The 21393-nt window shown below is 38.3% G+C and overlaps 1 protein-coding gene across 3 annotated transcripts in view; it reads right to left on the bottom strand.

Annotated features, from left to right (window-relative positions):
- LOC127434903 (SLIT-ROBO Rho GTPase-activating protein 1-like) overlaps nt 1-20493 on the bottom strand; it is a 49106-nt gene extending 28613 nt beyond the window's left edge. For all 3 annotated transcript variants that reach the window (XM_051687962.1, XM_051687960.1, XM_051687959.1), the window contains exons 1-5: nt 19987-20493; nt 6760-6955; nt 5515-5677; nt 3436-3498; nt 2349-2528 (exon numbers count right to left, since the gene is read on the bottom strand). In XM_051687962.1, the coding sequence (XP_051543922.1) occupies nt 2349-2528; nt 3436-3498; nt 5515-5677; nt 6760-6955; nt 19987-20053 (669 nt within the window). In that variant the 5' untranslated portion in view covers nt 20054-20493. The remainder of the gene's footprint in view (nt 1-2348; nt 2529-3435; nt 3499-5514; nt 5678-6759; nt 6956-19986) is intronic.
- Nucleotides 20494-21393: the final 900 nt, after the last annotated feature.

A 21393-nucleotide genomic window follows, 5' to 3' on the forward strand; every position in this document is an offset into this window, starting at 1 on the left:
TAGCACAGCTGTAGGAATGCTGTATTAACCAATCAGCATCTAGGACCGGAGCCATTAATTTTATACTTGTTTGAATTTAATTAACTTGAATTTGTATTTGTTGGGATTTCAGTCTAATTGTTGACGTATTAATGTTTGCATGTATGTATGTATGAAATACAGTAATAATGTATGCATGAATGTATATATGTATATGAACCAAGGGGACATTGTTTTATGTTCCTGCTATACCTCTAACAGATTTTTTTTTTTTTTTTTTTTTACTTTGACCATCAGGATATCCTTTCTGTCCAATACTGTAACAACCATTTATTCTAACCTCTCCTCCCCCTTACAGTATATTACAAGAGATACATTAATGTAAGTGAACACACCGTCTGTCATGGGAGTATTTTTACTGGAAAACAAATGTTCTAAAGAGAGACTATACACTATATACACTTTTATTTATGCATTGTGACACTCTCTATAGTTTTCTGGCAGGAAGCTGTATGCACTAGCCATCTTGTGACCTAAAAAGAGCACGATTGTCAATGGGTTGTATTTACAGAAGCAAAATGGCCACGCTTCTTGGCTAGACCCCCCCCCCCCCCCCAAGTGATATGCTGAGGTACTATAAATATATCTTGTTCTGATCGCACATGCTGTTCAATGCTGTTTTGGAATGGGTTAATATTTTGGGGGGGGGGGGGTTATACACTATGTTATACACTGTAGTACATTTACAAGGCATTAAATCTACCAAGCATCCTAATCAACAAAAAAACAACAGCATGGTTTCTAAAAAGAAATTCTAAAAGTAAAACTTCAGAAGCAACATAATAGTGAAGCATCAAATCATTTAAGCATAACCAACAAAAAACATAGCTTATTTACAGGTTGGTTAAGCTTAAAGTGGAAATTATTCACTCATTATGCAGGATTTCTGAAATATTCCAGAACTTTAACAAGTGCACAGCATTTCATCAAGACAAATAAACCTTTGCACTTCATTATTGGAATAATAACTCATGTATGTTAAAATTCTAGGAATCTAATTTATGGACTGGATAACAGACTCTTAGATGGCGTAGAATAAAGGGAAGTTCATACTTAGGAGTTCTGAAATCATAATTATTATATTATGTGCGTTCAGTTGATTTTGGTCAGAATAGCATGACTGCAGATTCATATTTATTACACTTCCAAACAAACACAGGAAGTTTTTTTAAGCACAAGTGTAACAAAATGAAGACCAATGGATACAAATATGTATGAAATTAATGCTTTATGTATTTAGATTTCTTGTGTTGCTACAAAAAAATGATGGGAAATGTTTTGTTGTGCAAGCCTGTCGCTTCATAAACTGACTACATAGGTAGTATTTTCTAGCAAGCTTCATCACCATCCTTCATTAACACAAAATGCGTAAACATTTTATAGTAAACATGCTTAGTAAGATCAATAACAAATGACCTATGCAATGATTTCTCGCCCACTTTTTCAGCCATCTTGGTTCAGGAAGTATTTTTCCCTATAAATATAAAGTTCTAAGCCATGAAAAAAACCAACTAGCTCCAAGGTGAATCACAACAATACAAACTTAGATTTTTTTTTTAAAAAGCATTTGAAAATCAGACAAAAATTAAAAAACTGAATTAAACAGAATTGTTTTTTATATTTAAAAATATATACACAAATGTTTATACACAATGTTTATTTATATATATATATTTCCATTTTATTGCAAAATATTCAGATATATAAAAATATGAGTAGTCTGAGAATGTGTAGGAAGACCGACTTGGTAGAGTCATAGAAATGGACGGTCGCTGCAGAGCTCTTTTGGTGTGCTTTGTTGGCCACAGTTCTCTGATTGGTGGATCTTTCTATTCAGGATCACGGGTAGTGTATTTCTTCACCAGGACTAGAAATTATGATATTAAACACGATTTTTGATGGATTCGACAGAAGCATAAACCATTGATTAACAACCTCGGAGCTCACGGTAGGTCTGTCTTTAAATGTTAAAAGTTATCGTTAAAAGTAAATTCGTCTATGCAAAAAATGAATGGGATATATATTTCTGGAACCTGACTGTTGCACTTTATTGACATGGCCCTAATTAGGAATCGAGAGTTTCCCACTGGTAATTACGACTTTGTGGTGGCATTCATGTGCACCCATCTCAAAAATATCATAAATGTGATAATTCTGTAATAACTGTAATGCACCATGACATGTAGAGATTCCTTAAACAACAACAGAAATGTCTGAGATTGTTGCCCATTGGTGGAAGGTTCACACTTTTGCACCTGACAATATACAGTATATAAAATACATTGACATGATGAAGTGGTAGAACTCACCTTCTCTTTCATCTTCTGGATCTTGCGGGCAGCGTTGCGTCGTTGGTGGCGATCTTCAGTGCGCAGGCTAAAGACGGCCTCTCCGCCCCGACTCTGTCGTTCACCCTGCCTCTCTGCCTCCTTTAGCTTATTCTCTGCACTCAAAGTCTCACTGTGATACATGTGATATGTCTTCATAACCTACAGAGGGCAGACCAGCCCAAAAACAATATTACCCATAATGCCCATGCACACATCTGCATTTTAAAAGACAGTTTTCCAGACATTCACATGTATGTACTTAGCAAAAGTTTGTGAGCTAAATCTGACAAAACCTCCCTTTGGGAACATTTGGTGACATTTACATTTGGAAAGATTTATTTTATTAATTCTAAAAATGCTAAATGTTTTCTTTTAGGGTTATGGTTAGAATGTGGGTTTGTGTTAATCTTTAGTAATTAGATTTACCTTTATATAAAACAAAATAAGAATTCTATGGCATGTTTACATTTAGAGGAGTAAATGTGTGTGTGCATGTATGTGTGAAAATAGATGAGGTTGCACTGAGTTGTACACTTCTCAAACTTTTCATACTTTTGTTCTGTGCACTCATATCATTGTAAGCAAACCTTTATGTTGGCAGTAGTCTCGGCTGACAGAGTTAATGCGTGCCGTTGTCTTGGTTTTATAGAGAGTTTATTTATTCAAGAGCTGCTGGTTTTTAAGATTTCAGTTCTGTCAGACAAACTTACATTCAGGTCAAATAATAACACACAGTTACAGACAGATAAAATGGTACATAATAGATGGAGTGCAACAAAAAGGAGTACTGAAGTTACAGGAAAAAAGGAAATTGAGAAGAAACATCACAAAAGCGAAAAGAATGCTAGAATGAGTAAATGAAACAGATGAAACTGATGCAGTCGAATTATGGTGTGATTGAAGAACAGAGTGGAAGGGAGAAAGATAGAGAGGGGAATCACATATTGATGGAATGATAAAATGAGAGATGTGGAATGAGAAAGAGAACCAGCACGAAATTGGTGGGATGAAAAAGTAATCCAAAAAGAGACTGAGAGGATGATGAGAGAGAATGAGACAAGCTCACCGTGTAGAGTTCGTTAAGAATCTTCATTAGGTCTTCTTGCAGTTGGAAAATAATCTCTTTGCTCTGTGGGTCAAAAAATGCACAGGTTGTATTAAAGAGAACAGAGAGCAGGGCAGACTGGGTCAAAGTAAAAAATTGATGATTTTTTTAAAATGTATTAAAATACTTTCTCCTATACCAGTTTAAAGTGCTTAGACGACAACAAGAAAACAAGGCTTTTATTTACATACACTGCTATACAGAAAGACATTAACTTTGCAGCATCATTTATGTGAATATACAGGAACTTGTTTGTAGGCTGTATATATTAATATATTTTAATATACAGAACAAATGTACAGATGAATGTTACCTTTTTTGTATACACTAAATTGTAATGAAAATCTGAACAGTTGCTTAGATTGGCACAAGAAAGTTAAATGCTGTTACATTAATCTTACATTAAAATACTGTGCCAGTACATTGATGTTATGAGATGGTAATACCATGGCACTGAATGATTACCATATGTAACCTTGTATTTAAGTGGTACCACTTGTCCTACCATGGTATTTGCTGTACCATGTCCATAAAAACATGGTATTACCATAGCATCATGTCCTAAAAAATGTCCGGTATACCATTTCATGCAAAGTAAACATTCTTTATTAGTTATTAAATTTTTCTATGGGTCCATCTATTGTAATGACCCAAGTTATTATTTATTTTTCCCCAACAAATTATCTAAGGCCAGTTAGTGTTATTAAAGTGAAATGAAAATTCTCTTATCATTTACTCACCCTCATGCCATCCCAGATGTGTATGACTTTCTTTCTCCTGCTGAACAGAAACGAAGAGTTTTTGAAAAATCTCTACGCTTTTTTAGTCCATTCAATGCAAGTGAATGGTAGCCAGAACTTTGAAGCTCCAAAAAGAACATAAAAATTTGCATATGACTCCAGTGTTTTAATCCATGTCTTCAGAAGCGATATGATAGGTGTGAGTGAGAAACACATCAATATTTAAAGTACTTTTTTTACTATAAATTCTCCTCCCTGCCCAGTAGGTGGTAATATGCACGAAGAATGTGAAGAGCAAAAAACAAAAGTAGAAGAACGTGGAAGTGAAAGTGGACATTAATAGTTAAAAAGGACTTAAATATTGATCTGTTTCACTCCCATACCCATCATATCTCTTCTGTAGACATGGAATCTTATGGATTACTCTTACGCTGCCTTTATGTGCTTTTATGAGCTTCAAAGTTCTGGCCACCATTCACTTGCATTAAATGGACCTATGCAGCTGAGATAATCTTCAGTTGTGTTCAGCAAAAGAAAGAAAGTCATACACATTTGGGATGGCATGAAGGTGAGTAAATGATTAGAGAATTTTCATTTTTGGGTGAACTATCCCTTTAAGGAGTTGCCCGAGTTGTAGCAGAACTCTAATGTAATTTTTATAAATGTTACTGCATTAACTTCAGTGCTTGTCTACAATAGTTTCTGCATGCAGGACAGGAAATTCACTTTCTATAAATAAAACACCACTGCGTTGCATTCAACAAAGACAAAGAGAGCCAGTGAATAATGAATGGTGAATCCACTTGAAATAAAACTACGGTTATGCACCAGCCTGTATATCCAGCCAAACTGAGAAAAGCCTGTTTTTTTAAAGTGTGTAAGAGTCTGGAAATTCTAGGTATGGGATTAAAATTGAAAGGAAAGAAAAATTCTGTCATCACTTGCTCATGTTGTTCCAAACCTCCATGACTCGCTTTCTTCTGTACACAAGAATACACAAGAACATGTTTGACAGAAAGTCACCATTCACTTTCATTGTGTCTTTTTTCCACACAATGAAAGTGAATGGTGACTGAACTGTCATTCTTACATCTAACATCTCCTTTTGTGTTCTATGAAAGAAAGTCATGGAGGTATGGAACAACATGAGAGTGAGAAATATGGGAATATATTTTTTAAATGTACGAGACTGACACGCTTTGTTGCATAACTTTTCTTTTTAATGCCATTATATGTGCATGCCATCACATTATAGCACTGATAGGAAATGCCTTGCACGCTGACCTGCATTTGACCTCACCTTCTTGAGCAGACGCATGTTGTCCTCGCTGACATGCGTGAAGCGTGTAATGACGTTGTTGAGGTAAAGGTCACTGAGTGTGGCATGGTCTTTACTCTCTCTCCTCACCTGGTTCAGTAGCAGGTACCAGCAGTTCACTGGAGATAGCAAGTTCTGGTCCTTCCTGAAAGCCATAAGAATGTATGTTTTTAGGTAACCGAATATAAAACAAACACAAAAATAGCCAAGAATTTGAATGCAACTGACATATACACCTGTTTTTGGTAACAGAGACAAAAAAGTCTATATCTTCGCATGCTATATTCATTGAGAATAAAGATGTACTGCAAGAACTGCATTGCGTTTCTGTCCAACTGCAAATTATCCACTAATTTTGGAGAGTAAAGGTGGTTAGTATATTTAACCACCTACAGAGGTGTGGAAAAAGACGCCATTTTGTTTCACACACTTGATCTTCTTTATTAGTAATGGCTGTTGCGAAAAGACAATGGAAAACCATTTTTGATCAGAAAGGCGAATGTCTCAGCCGCCAGTGACTAATCACAAAGCTCAGCAGGCATCCGATGGGACATCCCCATGAGAACCAGCACACTAACAGTGCCCAGCGTGAGGAAAAAATGCAACAGAAGAGAAACTGTGAAACTCTCTCTCTCTCTTTTTCTCGCTCATCCCTAAATTTTCCCAGCAGAATTTTATCTGCACTAACGAGCTACCAGATACACAGATGCCCGTACACACATTCACACAAGCACAATAAGAACAAGAAATACAGCACACACAGCTATCGCCTTTCCTCTGGCATCTCTTATTTCCCAGGCATGAAGCTGAGGATAGAGAATCATGGGTAAAATATTCCAGACTTCACCCCTGCTTTGAAATCCACTGCAAACTAAAAACCGAACAAAATGTGGCCATTTTGTGATTATCGGCATTGGCTGATAACCATGTATGATTGGCTGATTAACAGAAGTGTTAACATTCCCTTGTGTCTGTTCCAAAATCTACTAATAGATTTTTCAATGGATAGTCAACAGTTCTGAAATGTTGTTACATCTGATTTGCTGTTGTTAAATTGCATTATGGTCATCAGCCATCCAGTTTTCTAGATATCGGTATCAGCCATTGAAAAACCCACTAGTTATAAAGAGTTTTTTCTATTTAGTCGTGACTTATGTTGGGGCACCAAGTGATCCAGGATTATCACTGGTGCCCACTCAAAAAAAAAAAAAAAAATCATCTACTCACTTGTATTGTTGGTGGTCCTTCGTGCTGCGCGTTTTGGCCATGAAGCGTTCAGCAAGTTTCTCTAGGTTGCGTGAATATTCGCTCTCGATCTCTGCTTTCTTTCTGAAGAAATCCTGCAGATCCTGCAAGAGCTGAACTCGCATGTCCGTCTGCTGCTCCAAACATTTCTGCTGTTCCACCAACTGAGACCGGATCTCTGCTCAAACACACACATATACATTTATGTTACCCAGTTAACCTTTACTATTTTTAATTACAGTTTTTTTATGGTTGATGTTCACACAGGTTGCATTATTGCTTCCATCTGCATTGTTTTTTTTTTATTATTGTTTTTCCATGCAAACATGTGCTAGATGGACATCTGTGATCGCTGTGATGCATCTTGCTGTTTTTTTTTTTTTTCGTTTGCACCATAAGCCACACATCTTAAAGATGGCATGTCAAGTTAAAAACGTTCAACTTAAAAAATAAAAAAAAATACGAAAAAATAAAAAAAAATTGTTTTGGGACACCTGAATTGCATTCCAGATTGTTGAGCTGCGTCAAGCTGTTTTTGAACTCAAGAATACATCCACTGTGAACAGCCCCTTAACTGAATGACATCACATGATATGTATGGGAGCAATCCGAACACAACTTGGGCAGTGATGGGTAAAGTTGTGCTCTCGGAAGCAAAGGTTTTCTCCTAATAAGCTGTCTGAATTCTTCCTTAACCACACACTGGTTATCACACTCACTGCCGTTGCCAAGACAACAGGTAGTGGAGTGTAGTATCCCATGGGGATTAGTGTGTGTGTGTGTGTGATTTGGGGGGGTGGGCGGGTGTACGCCGGTTCCTCCATCCTAGTTCTCATCTCCGCTTCACTTCTCTTCAAACTCCTCCCTTTCCTTAAAGCTGAAGTGTTTAATTTCTGTGCCACTAACATCCCAAACAAAATTGCAAAAATAATGACACTTTCAAACAGGTTTTCCCAAACACTCCTCCCATCTGCCAGTGCTCGGAATACAGAATAGTTTCGCTCCAAACTCATGCCATTGGTCAATCCAATGTTGCCATGTTGGGCCAGTCTGTATACTCAAACAAACAGAGCAATGTTTTGATAGCGCCACAAGCTCACAGCATATACACTTTCAGGAAAATGAACCTCCAATGGCTAACCTATATTTGTTTCTGCATACCAAACTGGGATAGAAGAAAGTATTTGAACATTTGAACATTACTCCAGCTTTAAATGCTCCTTTTCCCTCCCTTGTTCCCTTTCAACAGCTCCCTCCTTTTTTCTTGCTCCCTCACACTTTTCCCTCTCTCTCTCCACAGACCAACTGTTTAATGTCACACTGCCTCTTTTGCACCAGTTCGAAATAACAGATGAGACAGCAGGCTTGGCGTGAGATCTGTGTGGGTGTGAGCGTGTGTTGGAGGGTGGGTGGGACTGTTGGAGACATATAACTGTGGGTTTGTGTTGCATGTTCTGCATTGGTAATAGTGGAATGTTCAGCAAGGTGACTCTTTTGATACCATCCAAGAAACACCCAATAACTAGCAGAGAAAAACATTTCAAATGTCATCCCATCTGAGTGGCACATGTGTTTTTCTTCACAAAGAAGAGGTCTTTTCAAATCACAGGTCTGTTTTGATTTGGTCACAGACAGCAGGGAAAAATGCAAATAATACAATTCAACTTACTATATAATCAAGCATTGCTAGGAGAGATAAATGAATAGGCTACTAAACTTTTAAAAGAGCAGAAAACTCTGCATATTTTGTTGTTGATGTTGTTAAAAACCGTGCAATTAGATGCTAGCCAAATTAAGTACATGGCAACATGGACAATTTGCTTGGCATGCTCTTATCCTTGAAAACCATGAATAAATCTACACAAGGTAAAAGTAAATATGGCCTAAACTACTTTAAATAGGGGTTACATGTGGTAATGTGTTGGGTCGCCACTTGATGTCCAGTGTAAAATCTGATTCCTTAAGCAAAATTTAGAGAACCACTGAACTAAACAACAAACTGTATTCATTTAGTTTCAATCAGAAATACACACACTCACTGAGCACTTTATTAGGAACACTATGGTCCCAATAAATTGCCTGACTTGGTTTTCTGCTGTTGTAGCCCATCCGCCTCAAGGTTTGACATGTTGTGCATTCTGAGATGCTATTCTGCTCACTACAATTGTACAGAGTTGTTATCCGAGTTACCGCAGCCTTTCTGAGTAAATTCTAGAGACTGTTGTGCGTGAAATTTACAGGAGATCAGCAGTTAGAGAAATACTCAAACCAGCCCATCTGGCACCAACAATCATGCCACGGTCCAAATCACTGAGATCACATTTTTCCCCCATTCTGATGCTTGATGTGAACATTAACTGATGCTCCTGACCCATATCTGCATGATATTATGCATTGCACTGCTGCCACACAATTGGCTAATTAGATAAATCGCATGAATATGTAGGTGTACAGGTGTTCCTAAAAAGTGCTCGGTGAGTGTATATGCATACACATATATTTACAGTATAAGTATGTGTATACATATACAGTATATACTGTATATATACACACATATATATTTACACACACACACACACACACACACACACACATCTATATATAATAAAACATCATTATATATTTTATTTTCTATAATACATTATAACAATTGCAAAAGAGGCATACTCAAAATTATTAAAAAACATTTATTTTACAGAATGTTTACATAAAATATTCTCTAAACAAATCTGAAAACAAAAAAGGGTCATTATCCATTGACAAAGATATTGGTATCTCAAACTGACAAAAAAAAAAAAAAATACAAAAAAAAAGCATTATTCGTGCTTTCAATTAATTTTCCTAGCAAATATCAGTCTATCACCAGTACAGTTGTTGCTGAAAGAGCAGTTAACAAGGAAATCTCTAGGGAGATTCAACTGCAACAGACCGTATCTTCACATGAGAGCCCCCTGTCTCCACTCATGTTCATCTCGAAACATACTCGTCTGTCAAATAGACAATGTGCATTCAATGTGTCCAAACTTACAGCAAAAACTCAATGACAAAAACCTGCTTAAAATAACTGCAGAACTGAAAATCAATTTGAAACTGCCCTCAAAACTGCAAATAAATTGTGATTCATTTACCAAAGCCTTTGAAACACAATACAAGACATGCAGTGTTAATTAAAACCAGATAAATGCATAAGAATCAGGTTTATCTATGAATGGATTTCATCTAGCGGAGCAAGATGAAACCGACACCATTTTGCTAAATGCCCGTGAATGTAAATGGAGGTTTAGCTTTGTGAAAATGTAACTATAACACACACTTCTTATAGGTCTTATTCTAAATTTGACATTAATTTGAACCTAACCACAGAGTAGAGTATGTTTTGTATGACGGAAGGAGACAAGGGAGAGTCACCTGATGATTGGCTGTTGCAAAATTCTGACCCAACTCGTACGATTTTATACGATTATTGATGGGGAGTCGACTCCAAAAGAGTAGATTTCTCGACTCTGACTCATCCTACAATCGTAGTCGACTCTGATACAGGAATCTATTCTTTTGTTTGACTCCGTAACTTTATGAACAGGACGTTGTGATTGGCTCAAAATAATGAATAATAGCAGGAGTTTGCCTTCATGTCACATATTTTCATATCACATAACTGGTAATCAGAATTGCTGGTTCAATCCCCACAGCCACCACCATTGTGTCCTTGAGCAAGGCACTTAACTCCAGGTTGCTCCAGGGGGATTGTCCCTGTAATAAGTGCACTGTAAGTCGCTTTGGATAAAAGCATCTGCCAAATGCATAAATGTAAATGTAAATGTATTTTAAAAACTCGTAAAATACAACCCTAACCCCCAAGAGAAAATAAAACTACATTTAATCCATTGTGGTCAGGACTGTTGAGTTTAAAAAGCTGCCGTTTTAACATTTTCACCACATTCCATACTGTACGTTCCATTTAAAAACAGCAGTCCAAATTAATTATTTTTTTATTACATATCCATAATATGCCTATTAATAGTTATTGAAGTGAAACGAGCAAGCAAATATGTGTGATTTGTTTTTCCATTGGCATGGAAGCCATCTAGACTAAAGGAAGCTTCTCCCGTCCCACTAACGTTAGTGTTTGGATTTGGGTAGGAGAAACTGACCAGCAGTTACAGAAAAACTTACATTTTATATTATATACACACACACACACACACACACACACACACACACACACACACACACACGAGTGAAAATTTAACTATAATTTTTATAATTCCATTGATTTTCAGCACATGCCTGACAAGCAATTTTGGGGGTGAAAATATGTCACTTGGGAAGGCACTGCCCACTAATGGCCATGCCTGGTGATGGCCCTGAATTTTGAAACTATCCTGATTGAAAATAAATGTAGTCGAAGAGTCGATTCCATTGACTCCAACGGCTGGAGTTGGGAATCGGAGTTGACTCCAAAAAACTCAAAATCGAACACCCCTACATACGATATAGCCTACTCGTACGAATCTGTACAATTTCTCCCTGAGTGTGTGTCGGATGGTCATTTCAAAATAATTTTTTTCTCTCTCCGGCAAAAATTAAAGGGACAGTTCACCTAAAATGAAAAATGTATTTACTCTGTCAGGAATACAAAAGTACATGTTTAGCAGAATGTCAGACTCAGTCACTATTACTTTTTATTTTATGGAACAAAGCATCTCCATGCTTTAAAATTTCTCCACTCATGTTCCACAGAAGAACAAAAGTCATATACTGTAGATACTTGAACATCATAAATGTGAGTAAATGATGACAAAATAAAAAATGTTGTGAACTATCCCTTAAAATATAATTAGCCATTTTTCCGCTCTTTTTCATTTTTCTTTCACATATGTGACCTTTGAACTTGTGACCGCGGAGAGCATGTCTGATACCCTACGGCATGCGCCCGACCCAGACTGTTTCCATGGCAACAAGGCTTCTGCTCGGCAACCTGACAGCGTGAGGAGTGTCCAGGCATGCTGTACGGCAGCAGCGCCCGCACACACACTCACACTAGAGCGTATAACACACACACACACACACACACACACACAGATATGATCTAAGAAAAATAGGAACTTCACAAAAATACACACATATGCCATCCAGACACACACACAAACACATTATTTTTCTGAGGAAGAGCGGAAACCAGATACGTCACTGTTTTATATGCTATTCTGCCAATTCCAATTGATTTTCTGTTTTCTGCTTAGACTTCTAATCTGTATCCTTTCTTTTCTTGCTCTCTTTTCACTTCATCAGCAGCCTTTGCTCCGGAAATCATTTTTCCATTCAATGTCTCCACATGGATTTTATAAACAAATTGTTCAGTAATGAGTTTTAAAGGGATAGTTCACCTAATAATGAAAAATCTTTTACTAACCCTCATGAAGTTCCAAACCCATATGTCTTTTTCCATTGAACACAAATTGTATGTTATGCAGAATGTTAAGCAACTGTCAGACTCATTTCATTCACTTTTATTGCACCTTTTTCCCCAAAGAAAGTGAATGGTGACTGAGGCTTCCAGTCAGTCTAACATCTCCTTTTGTATTCCACTGAAGAAATAAAGTCATAGGTTTGGAACAACATGAGAGTAAATAAATGACTATAGGTAACTATGCAGTACCTTTAAGCCATCAAAAATTACAAACTTTGATTTGAAACGGAGACATATTTGACAAATACAAAGGTGTCTTTTATAAGGGAATGAACTACAATCTCATGAAGCATTGTTAATGACGTAATCAAATAAAAAAAAACAGTACAATATAAAATTATTGATTTAAGTCATTGATTATAAGTATAAAAATAACATATTAAGTTTATTGCAAAGATATATACAAATACACTAGTATTTTGATAGTGCAGGGAGACTCAATCACATCATTCGCAATGCTTGGTGGGAGTGGCCAGTCGCTGCTGAGCTCTATTGCCCAATTTCAAAATCCATGGTAACAGAGACTTCTGATTAGTGGATCTCTCTTCAACGGGAATTTTCTAGGCTATTAAACTTTTTTTTTATTTTATAAAGTTTAAAAATCACTGACTTATGGCTTCTTCAGGAGTATACTGTACTGTATATCATTGCTTAACAACCTCTGTGCTCAAGGTCTGGAAAATTTTACAAGTTACCACTAAAATACATTTCTCTTTGGAAAAAAAATAAATTAGATTTTTACTTCCAGAACCCAACTATTTATCTAAAGCAAATTAAATTCTTAAGCTCTTTTCCTTCAGTCCTCTCTAAATAACTCCCTTTATCTTACACTCACTCACTCTCTCTCTCTCTCTCTCTCTCTCTCTCTCTCTCTCTCTCTGCCCAAAAATTCTCATTAGAGTTCCGGAATCTTTGCTTATGAGTCTGAAGAATCGTCATGTGCCAAACTGTCCCTGCACAGTACTCTCATTTACAATCCGAGAGCGTGTGTGAGTGAGTGTGTTGTCCTCTAAGACTGCTGCTCATCACACAAATGCTGTTAACTGCAGGAACTCTCATTCTGCTTATTAAACCCGGCGAAGAGAATGAGACATAACAAATTAAAGACAGTTTGGTGGTGGGGAGAGAGAGTGAATATCTTTGCGTAAAAGGTGTCAAAAAGAACTCATTAAGTTAGGCTTCATCCAGTACACAAGACACAACAAAATGTAGCCAAGCACTGGCATATCCAAGGACAGAAGAAACGAATGGCTACAGTGTTTGTGTATGGTCTAAACACACAAAAAATGACAATAAATGAGTGCTGTATTTCCGAGAGAGACAATATACACTCAATGAGCACTATATCTGGAACACCTGTACACCTACTTATTCATGCGATTAATCAGCCAATCGTGTGGCAGCAGCACAATGCATAAAATCATGCAGATACAGGTCAGGAGCTTCAGTTCATGTTCACATCTTCCATCAGAATGGGGGAAAAAAATGTGATCTCAGAGATTTCGACCGTGGCATGATTGTTGGTGCCAGACGGGCTGGTTTGAGTATTTCTGTAACTGCTGATCTCCTGGGATTTTCACGCACAACTGTCTCTAGAGTTTACTCAGAATGGTACCAAAAACCAATAACATCCAGTGAGTGGCAGTTCTGCGGATAGAAATGCCTTGTTGATGAGAGAGGTCTACGGAGAATGGCCAGACTGGTTCGAGCTGACAGAAAGGCTGCGGTAACTCAGATAATCACTCTGTGCAATTGTAGTGAGCAGAATAGCATCTCAGAATGCGCAACACATTGAACCTTGAGGTGGATGGGCTACAACAGCAGAAGACCACGTCGGGCACTTTATTAAGACCATAGTGTTCATAATAAAGTGCTCAGTGAGTGAAAATGATGGGAGGAAATAACAAAAAAAAAACAAAAACAAAAAACAAACAAAAAAAAAAACAAGTAGAACAGGACTTGATTTTGGATCATGAAAAGCAGTCTATATATGAGATGTGGTTTAAGGGGAGAGGTTGGAGAAGTCAGCAGGCTTGATGATGTCATCCAAGTTGTTTCAGATGTTTTTACATTTGACAAAACACTTTGTCCTTTGGAATAAAGTGCACCGATTAATAGATAGCAATAAGACTAGGAATGTATATTAACACATAGGTAAATAGAGTGAATTTTGATTTCATGTTGACCGCCTAGTAGCTCATGTCTGTTTTTTTTTTTTAATGAAATTAGTTAGTAAACATAATCCAAAAAAATACACAAGGCTAAGTAAGCTTTTCGGACTTGAACCCAAAGGTAAAGTCAAAGACAAGTTTTAGTCAAAGACTCACAATCCTTACTGTAAGTACTGCAGTGTATGTGGTGCTCTCTGCCGTGGTCCACAAGGCCTTAAATAGATTACTGGATCGATATCTATATGTGATTAATGAGACTTACAGGGCTCCCGTTATAAATACATGTAGTGGGTGACTGTGAAATCTGTCTAGCCTTGAGTCCAATATGAAGAATTCAGTTTCTACCAAATTAGCTATTTGTACTCTGTCTATTTTCCAATAAAGAAAGTAATGGCATATGCTGTATCCAATCATTATTTTGAAACATGACCAGGCTAAAATGATCCTCCGTGGGTACACGAGGATGGGACGATTCTATATTTATACACACACACACACACTCTTACCTAAATTCTTTAAAAAAAAAGAGCACATATCACAGTCAATGTTTTTATATAAAGCTGCATTAATTATAATTATTATAGACTAACCTTAATTTAGTTTCTATTTCAGTTATAGTTTACAACAATAACCTTGTTTTGTTGTGTTTTGCTTTAAAAGCTGTCCAAAAAATTTACTTATTGCTCCTTTAATTCGTGCAACCGGTTTCGTGTCACTTTGTAATGACTCTGAACAGTTATTCTGATGGCTCCTTTGCTGTGATTCTTCAAAGAAATGAAATGTCTGGTAGCAGCGTGGATCCCCTGAGCTGTCCAATAATTCTGATTCATACAGTCAGTCTAGGCAGAGGAAGTACACCATTGAGTCAGTCTGTTTAATATGATTTATATGTGTCTGTTTGTGGTGCAACTGTGTGTGGTCCGAAACACAGGCTTTGGATTGGACAGTAGCCAGAACTGCAACCCAACATCAAGTCTTACGATAAAATAACAGGCTAAATAACAGCATTATGGCAATGTCACATTGTAAGACATCTTCTCATCATCTTTCCTTCTGTCTCTTTTTTTTCTGTTGCTTTCTGCTGATTTGGCTCCTTCTCTTAAAGGGACAGTTCACCCAAAAATGAAAATTCTCTCATAGTTTACTCACCTTAATGCCATCCCAAATGTGTATGACTTTCTTTATTCTGCTGAACAGAAACAAAGATTTTTTGAAGAACATTTCAGCTCTGTAGGTCCATAGAATGCAAGTGAATGGTGGCCAGAAATCTGAAGGTCCAAAAAGGACATAAAGACAGCATAAAAGTAATCCATACTACTCCAGTGGTTTAATCCATGCCTTCAGAAGTAATATGATAGGTGAGGGTGAGAAACAGATCAATATTAAGTCAATATAATAAAATCAATATAATAATTATTTTTACTTTAAATCTCCACTTTCACATTCTTCTTTTGTTTTTGGCGATTTACATTCATTGTGCATATCGCCACCTACTGGGCAAGGAGGAGAATTTATGGTAAAAAAGGACTTATATGGGGGCCTGGGTAGCTCATCAAGCAAAGACGCGGTCTACCACCCCTGGAATCGCGAGTTGGAATCCAGGGCGTGCTGAGTGACCCAGCCAGGCTTCCAAAGCAACCAATTGGCCCGGTTGCTAGAGTTGGTAGATTTACGTGGGCTACCTTCCTTGGGGTGGTTCTCGCTCTCAGTGCTGCACGTGGTAAGTTGTGTGTGGATGCCACAGTGAATAGGGTGAGCCTCCACACGTACTAGGTCTCCAAGGCAACATGCTCAGCAACCCACGTGATAAGATGCGTGGGCTGACTGTCTCAGAAGCAGAGGCAACTGAGATTCATCCTCCGCCACCCGGATCGAGGCGAGTCGCTGTGCCACAACAAGGAATCAGAGCGCATTAGGAATTGGGCATGCCAAATTGGGGAGAAAAGGGGAGAAAATCCACACACAAAAAATACTTATATATTGATTTGTTTCTCACCCACACCTATAATATCGCTTCAGAAGACATGGATTAAACCACTGGAGTCGTATGGATTACTTTTATGCTGCCTTTATGTACTTTTTGGACCTTCAAAGTTCTGGCCACCATTCACTTGCATTGTGAGGACCTACAGAGCCGAGATATTCTTCTAAAAATCTTTGTGTTCGGCAGAAGAAAGTCATACACATCTGGGATTGCATAAGGGTGAGAAAATGATGATAGAATTTTCATTTTTGGGTGAACTATCCCTTTAAGACACTTTCGTTGAATCTCTTTTTTCCCCATACAATGAAAGTAAATGGTGACTGAGGCTGTCAGTCCCTTACATTTAGCCCAACATCTCATTTTGTGTTCCATTGAAGAAAGATTGCAGGTTTGAATCAACATGAGGGTGAGTAAAGGACAAAATTTTAATTTTTGGCTGAACTATCCCTTTAACGTGTGCATGTTGGAAAAAGACTAAGCCTTGCAGGATAGCATGGACACACACACACACACATTTGCTCAAACACACTAGCTCACACTTATGCTCACTAGCTGACATGAGGGTGGGGCTTACAGTAATTTTTCTGTGTGTGTGTGTGTGTGTGTGTGTACGTATGTCTAAAGCTGTTTTATAATACAAGCTTCCCATGTGCCCCTACCAAACTGAAATCCCTTCTCACACGAGTCCCATTTCTTGCTGATCAAGCACAAGTATTTTGAGTAATGTGCCAAGTGTGTATTCACTCTCTCACTCTCTCTCTCTCACACACACACACACACACACACACCAAATTTATAGAGTATAGGGGTTATTCCACAGCAGCTCTGCTTTTGTGATTGTTCATGTGTGTGTATTTCTATGTGTATCTGCAGGTAAAGTCAAGGTCATGTGCCTCTCTTTCCTTCTAACTTCCTCCCTAAGAGAAAACCATTTCCTGTTAGGACATTGCCAAAACTCCAGCATGTTCCCGAGGACATTTTTTTACACGTACAGTCGCATACCAATGAGGAGATGCACTGTTATAAATCAAAGCACAAACACTGTGCTTCTCTTCAAGCGATCATATTTAGAGTTCACATACACCCAAAGTAAGCATTCAAGTGTGTTAAAGACAAGGGATAGTTCAAGCAGAACATTAGCCTCAGTCACCATTCACTTTCATTGTATGGGGGAAGAAAAAGATGCAATGAAAGTGAATGGTGACTGAGGCCAACATTCTACCTAACATCCCCTGTATTCCACAGAAGAAAGAAGGCCATACAGGGTTGGAACAACATTAGGGTGAGTAAATAATGACAGAATTTTCATTTTTGGGTAAACTATCCCTCTAAGGAATATTAGCTCAAAACACAATCAATTTAAGATGCAAGGACAATTAAGTGCAGCATCGTTTATGAATAACAAAGTATGTGTGACTGACCATGTGTCTGTTACATCTGAGAATAGCAGCCTCGTCCCTTATGACCATAAATCACTCATCTGTCTCAATCCATCCTTAGTTACACAACTGTATGCCACACACACTGCTGTACGTGCGGCCCATACTAAAGAGCACTGCTGCAGTAGGATTCCCTGACGCCGGGTTCACAAATCCTCCGTGAGCGTGGTGTGAGCGGGGCATGTGAGGGGCGGTCGCGTTGGACGTTCACATTGGCCGCGTCTCTTCCGCGAGAAACAGCAGCGCCTCTGCGCAGGAAATAAGGTTATCTATGGGGTCCTACGCTAAAAAAAAAAAAAAAAAAAAATTGTATATTAATAAGCTGAGGTTATTACTGCTTCGAGGACAACAGCGGGCAGTCACGTGCACTTCATCTTTATCAGCACACTTGGTTGTGATTGGTTAATGTTGTGTCTAAACTGTACACCTTTATACACAGAATGCCAAAAGCTCAGCATGAGTCGCGCGGCAAAAAATAAGCTCAACGCCGAAACTATCCGCTCACTGCCGCGTCTGGGACGCGTCACCTCGCGGCTCACGCTTGCGGTGTAAACGGTGTTATCTGTTAATATGGGCGCCAAAACGAATACGCGCCGCTCACGCAGGATGTTTGAACCCTGCATGATTCTGCTCTTTGACACACACACACACACACACACACACACACACACACACACACACACACACACACACATTGGGTTTTCATGTTTTATGAGGACTCTCCATAGACATAATGGTTTTTATACTGTACAAACTTTATATTCTATCCCGTAACCCTAACCCTACCCCTAAACCAAACCTAACCCTCCAGAAAACTTTCTGCATTTTTACATTTTCAAAAAACATCATTTATGATTTTTAAGATGTTTTCCTCATGGGGACCGACTGATTGTCCCCACAACGTAGGGAAATACCTGGACACACACACACACACAAACACACACACACACACACACACACACACACACACACACACACCTCAAGAGCCCAGAGATTTGACAACCAAGAGACAGCCATATGTTCATCTTTCTTGGCCAAACATGCAAGCACTATTGCAGTGGCCCAAATACTACGCCAGTCTATCAGCATAAAGGTACATGCCATGCGTTGCCTAGAGACGACCTCCACCCTGACCACCATTGGCCAATAGTAGCTGAGACAGCAACTCGCATCCTTATAGCTACATAGCAGCATAAATGTGCGAAAAAAAATTTGTTTTTGCTTCAAAAAGTACATTCTCTATAATAGCTCATTTTGCATGCTGCCTCTGTCTAGGTGAGCCGTACACCTTCACCTGACTACAGCTCTAGAGCAGGAGACACGGGTTGCCATGGAGCCTGCAAGCTACTGCCCGCGCCCCTTTCCGTTTCATCAATTTTAACACCGTTAAATGAGCGCGCGCGCACAAACAGCCGCCCTGCTGTAAGGGCAAATAAATGATAACGGGGCGGACTGAATATTTTAGTGTGCTTATTAAATTATACTGCACATATTTCATTAAACGAACCATGCATTTTTAGTAACTCGCTCTCTTAAATATCAGTAAAGTGATGTATGATTTTACAATGTTTAATATGCTTTTTGAGAAGTGGAACATACTGACTAGACAGCGTTAATTTGGTTTTGGAAATATTTATATGATATAATTTGGCTATTATGTTGTTAATTATTGCATTGACAGTGCATATATTAAATGAAAAGCAGCATGCATTTGAATTAACTTGCTCTTTTACGCCTATCAATAAAGAGATGCATGGTTTTTACAATGTTTAATATGCTTTTTGAGAAGTGGTACATATTGCACAAGGAGCAACAATGTGATTATACATATAAAACGGATTAAATGAAATCTTATTTACCCATTATCTTGTGAATTATTACATATATGAAAGAATATATTACATTAAAAGCAACATGCATTTTCGGAACTCGCTCCCTGAAGCATATAATCCAAGTGATGCGTGATTTTACAATGTTTAATATGATTTTTGTGGAACAGTTCCTTTATGATTATGGATAAAACGGACAGTTAAATATTATTTTGCCATTCTGTTGTAAATCATTGCATGCACAAGGCTCGCAGCAATACTAATGCATGAGATCCGACTGTGTCCAGGTACCTGTCAGGTGTGAGACTGCTCTTACCTTTCACTTGACTCTCATACTCGGTAATGATTTCCTTTTCCTTTTTGCTCTTCGCCGTGTTCGACATGACGAGCAGGTGAGCGTGTTTCGCCTGTGCAGTCCAGATTTAGAGATCCCTTCTCACTTCAACCCTTCTGCTTCTCCCAGACGCGTTCCTATTGTGACCGATGCGTCATATCTAACCACAGGTTCCGCGCGTGTGATCCGCAACAACAGGAAACTGGAGTCCGTAGAGCAATGCAATGACATTCAATCATGCATATGAATGCTTATTTGACCCACACCCAGAAAGACCCACGAAAGTAACGAGATTTAAGGAAATATCCAAGTGGCGATCTGGGTGAGCCTTCGCAAGAATGATTGGAGATGCAAGTGGCCGCAGCAATATTACGCAGAGGTTCAGCGCGCTCCCAATTAACAAGAAAGATGCACACGACTTGAGGTTATGGAAACTGTAGCTCATGCGGTCGCTAATCTAATGTGTGAGTGTGAATGTGTTTGTGTATGCAAACAGAAATCTGTCCTGTTGTGTACGTGGGTGTTTCTCCAGTGCGCGCTCTCCACACTACTGTCAATAGGTGGGCGGGTTAAGGCCTGTGTGTGTGATAGGTACACACAAAATGGACAAACCCTCCAGTCCTATTGTTACGTCATGCCTATTTTAGGAAACCATTAGTTGAGTACTTAACTATTAAGGAGTTGATGGGTTTATTGGTGACATTTAGTGAAAACAGTGCTTATGGTGACTACAGATCGACCTTATGATATCAAATTAAACTGCAGAAATATTAAATATGAAATGTATTTTATAATGCGTTAACTGAGCTTTTAAAGTCGGATACAATTTATGTTAGAAACACAGATGCAATAGGTAAATGATTGACTCGTGGTAAAAAATAAAATAAAATAGGCAGGTAAAAAGAGTATAATTTCATAAACAAATCTATAATTTAATGCACACAGATAAGAGGTGCACACTAGGTTGATTTTAACCTTCGAGGCCAATGGAAACACCCAGTAGATGTAGAAAGCACAAGACTGCCCTCTGCAGGAGGACATGCACAACTACTACACAAAACTAATAAATTACACAAATTGAAAGGATAGCTCCTCCTAGTCTGCTCTTAGACATAAAGTGGTTGAATGGTGTAATTGGTGTAGGAGGTGCTTTATGGGTCACTTTTTCATCCTCAAACCCACACACATACTATGTACTAGGATAACAGTGTGCAGTGTCAGTAGGGGGAGACAGAGATTAGAAAATCAGCACGTCGACCAAATACTGCAAACACTGATCTGATGTCAGCTCATACAACACACAGTGTGTGTTTATATGTGTTTAACCTCAGTGGAGGTTGATTATGAAGTCTAATTGACCTACAATAAAAATAAGGCTAAATAAACTGA

This window comes from Myxocyprinus asiaticus, chromosome 45, assembly GCF_019703515.2.
Source record: "Myxocyprinus asiaticus isolate MX2 ecotype Aquarium Trade chromosome 45, UBuf_Myxa_2, whole genome shotgun sequence".
NCBI classification, from domain to species: domain Eukaryota; kingdom Metazoa; phylum Chordata; class Actinopteri; order Cypriniformes; family Catostomidae; genus Myxocyprinus; species Myxocyprinus asiaticus.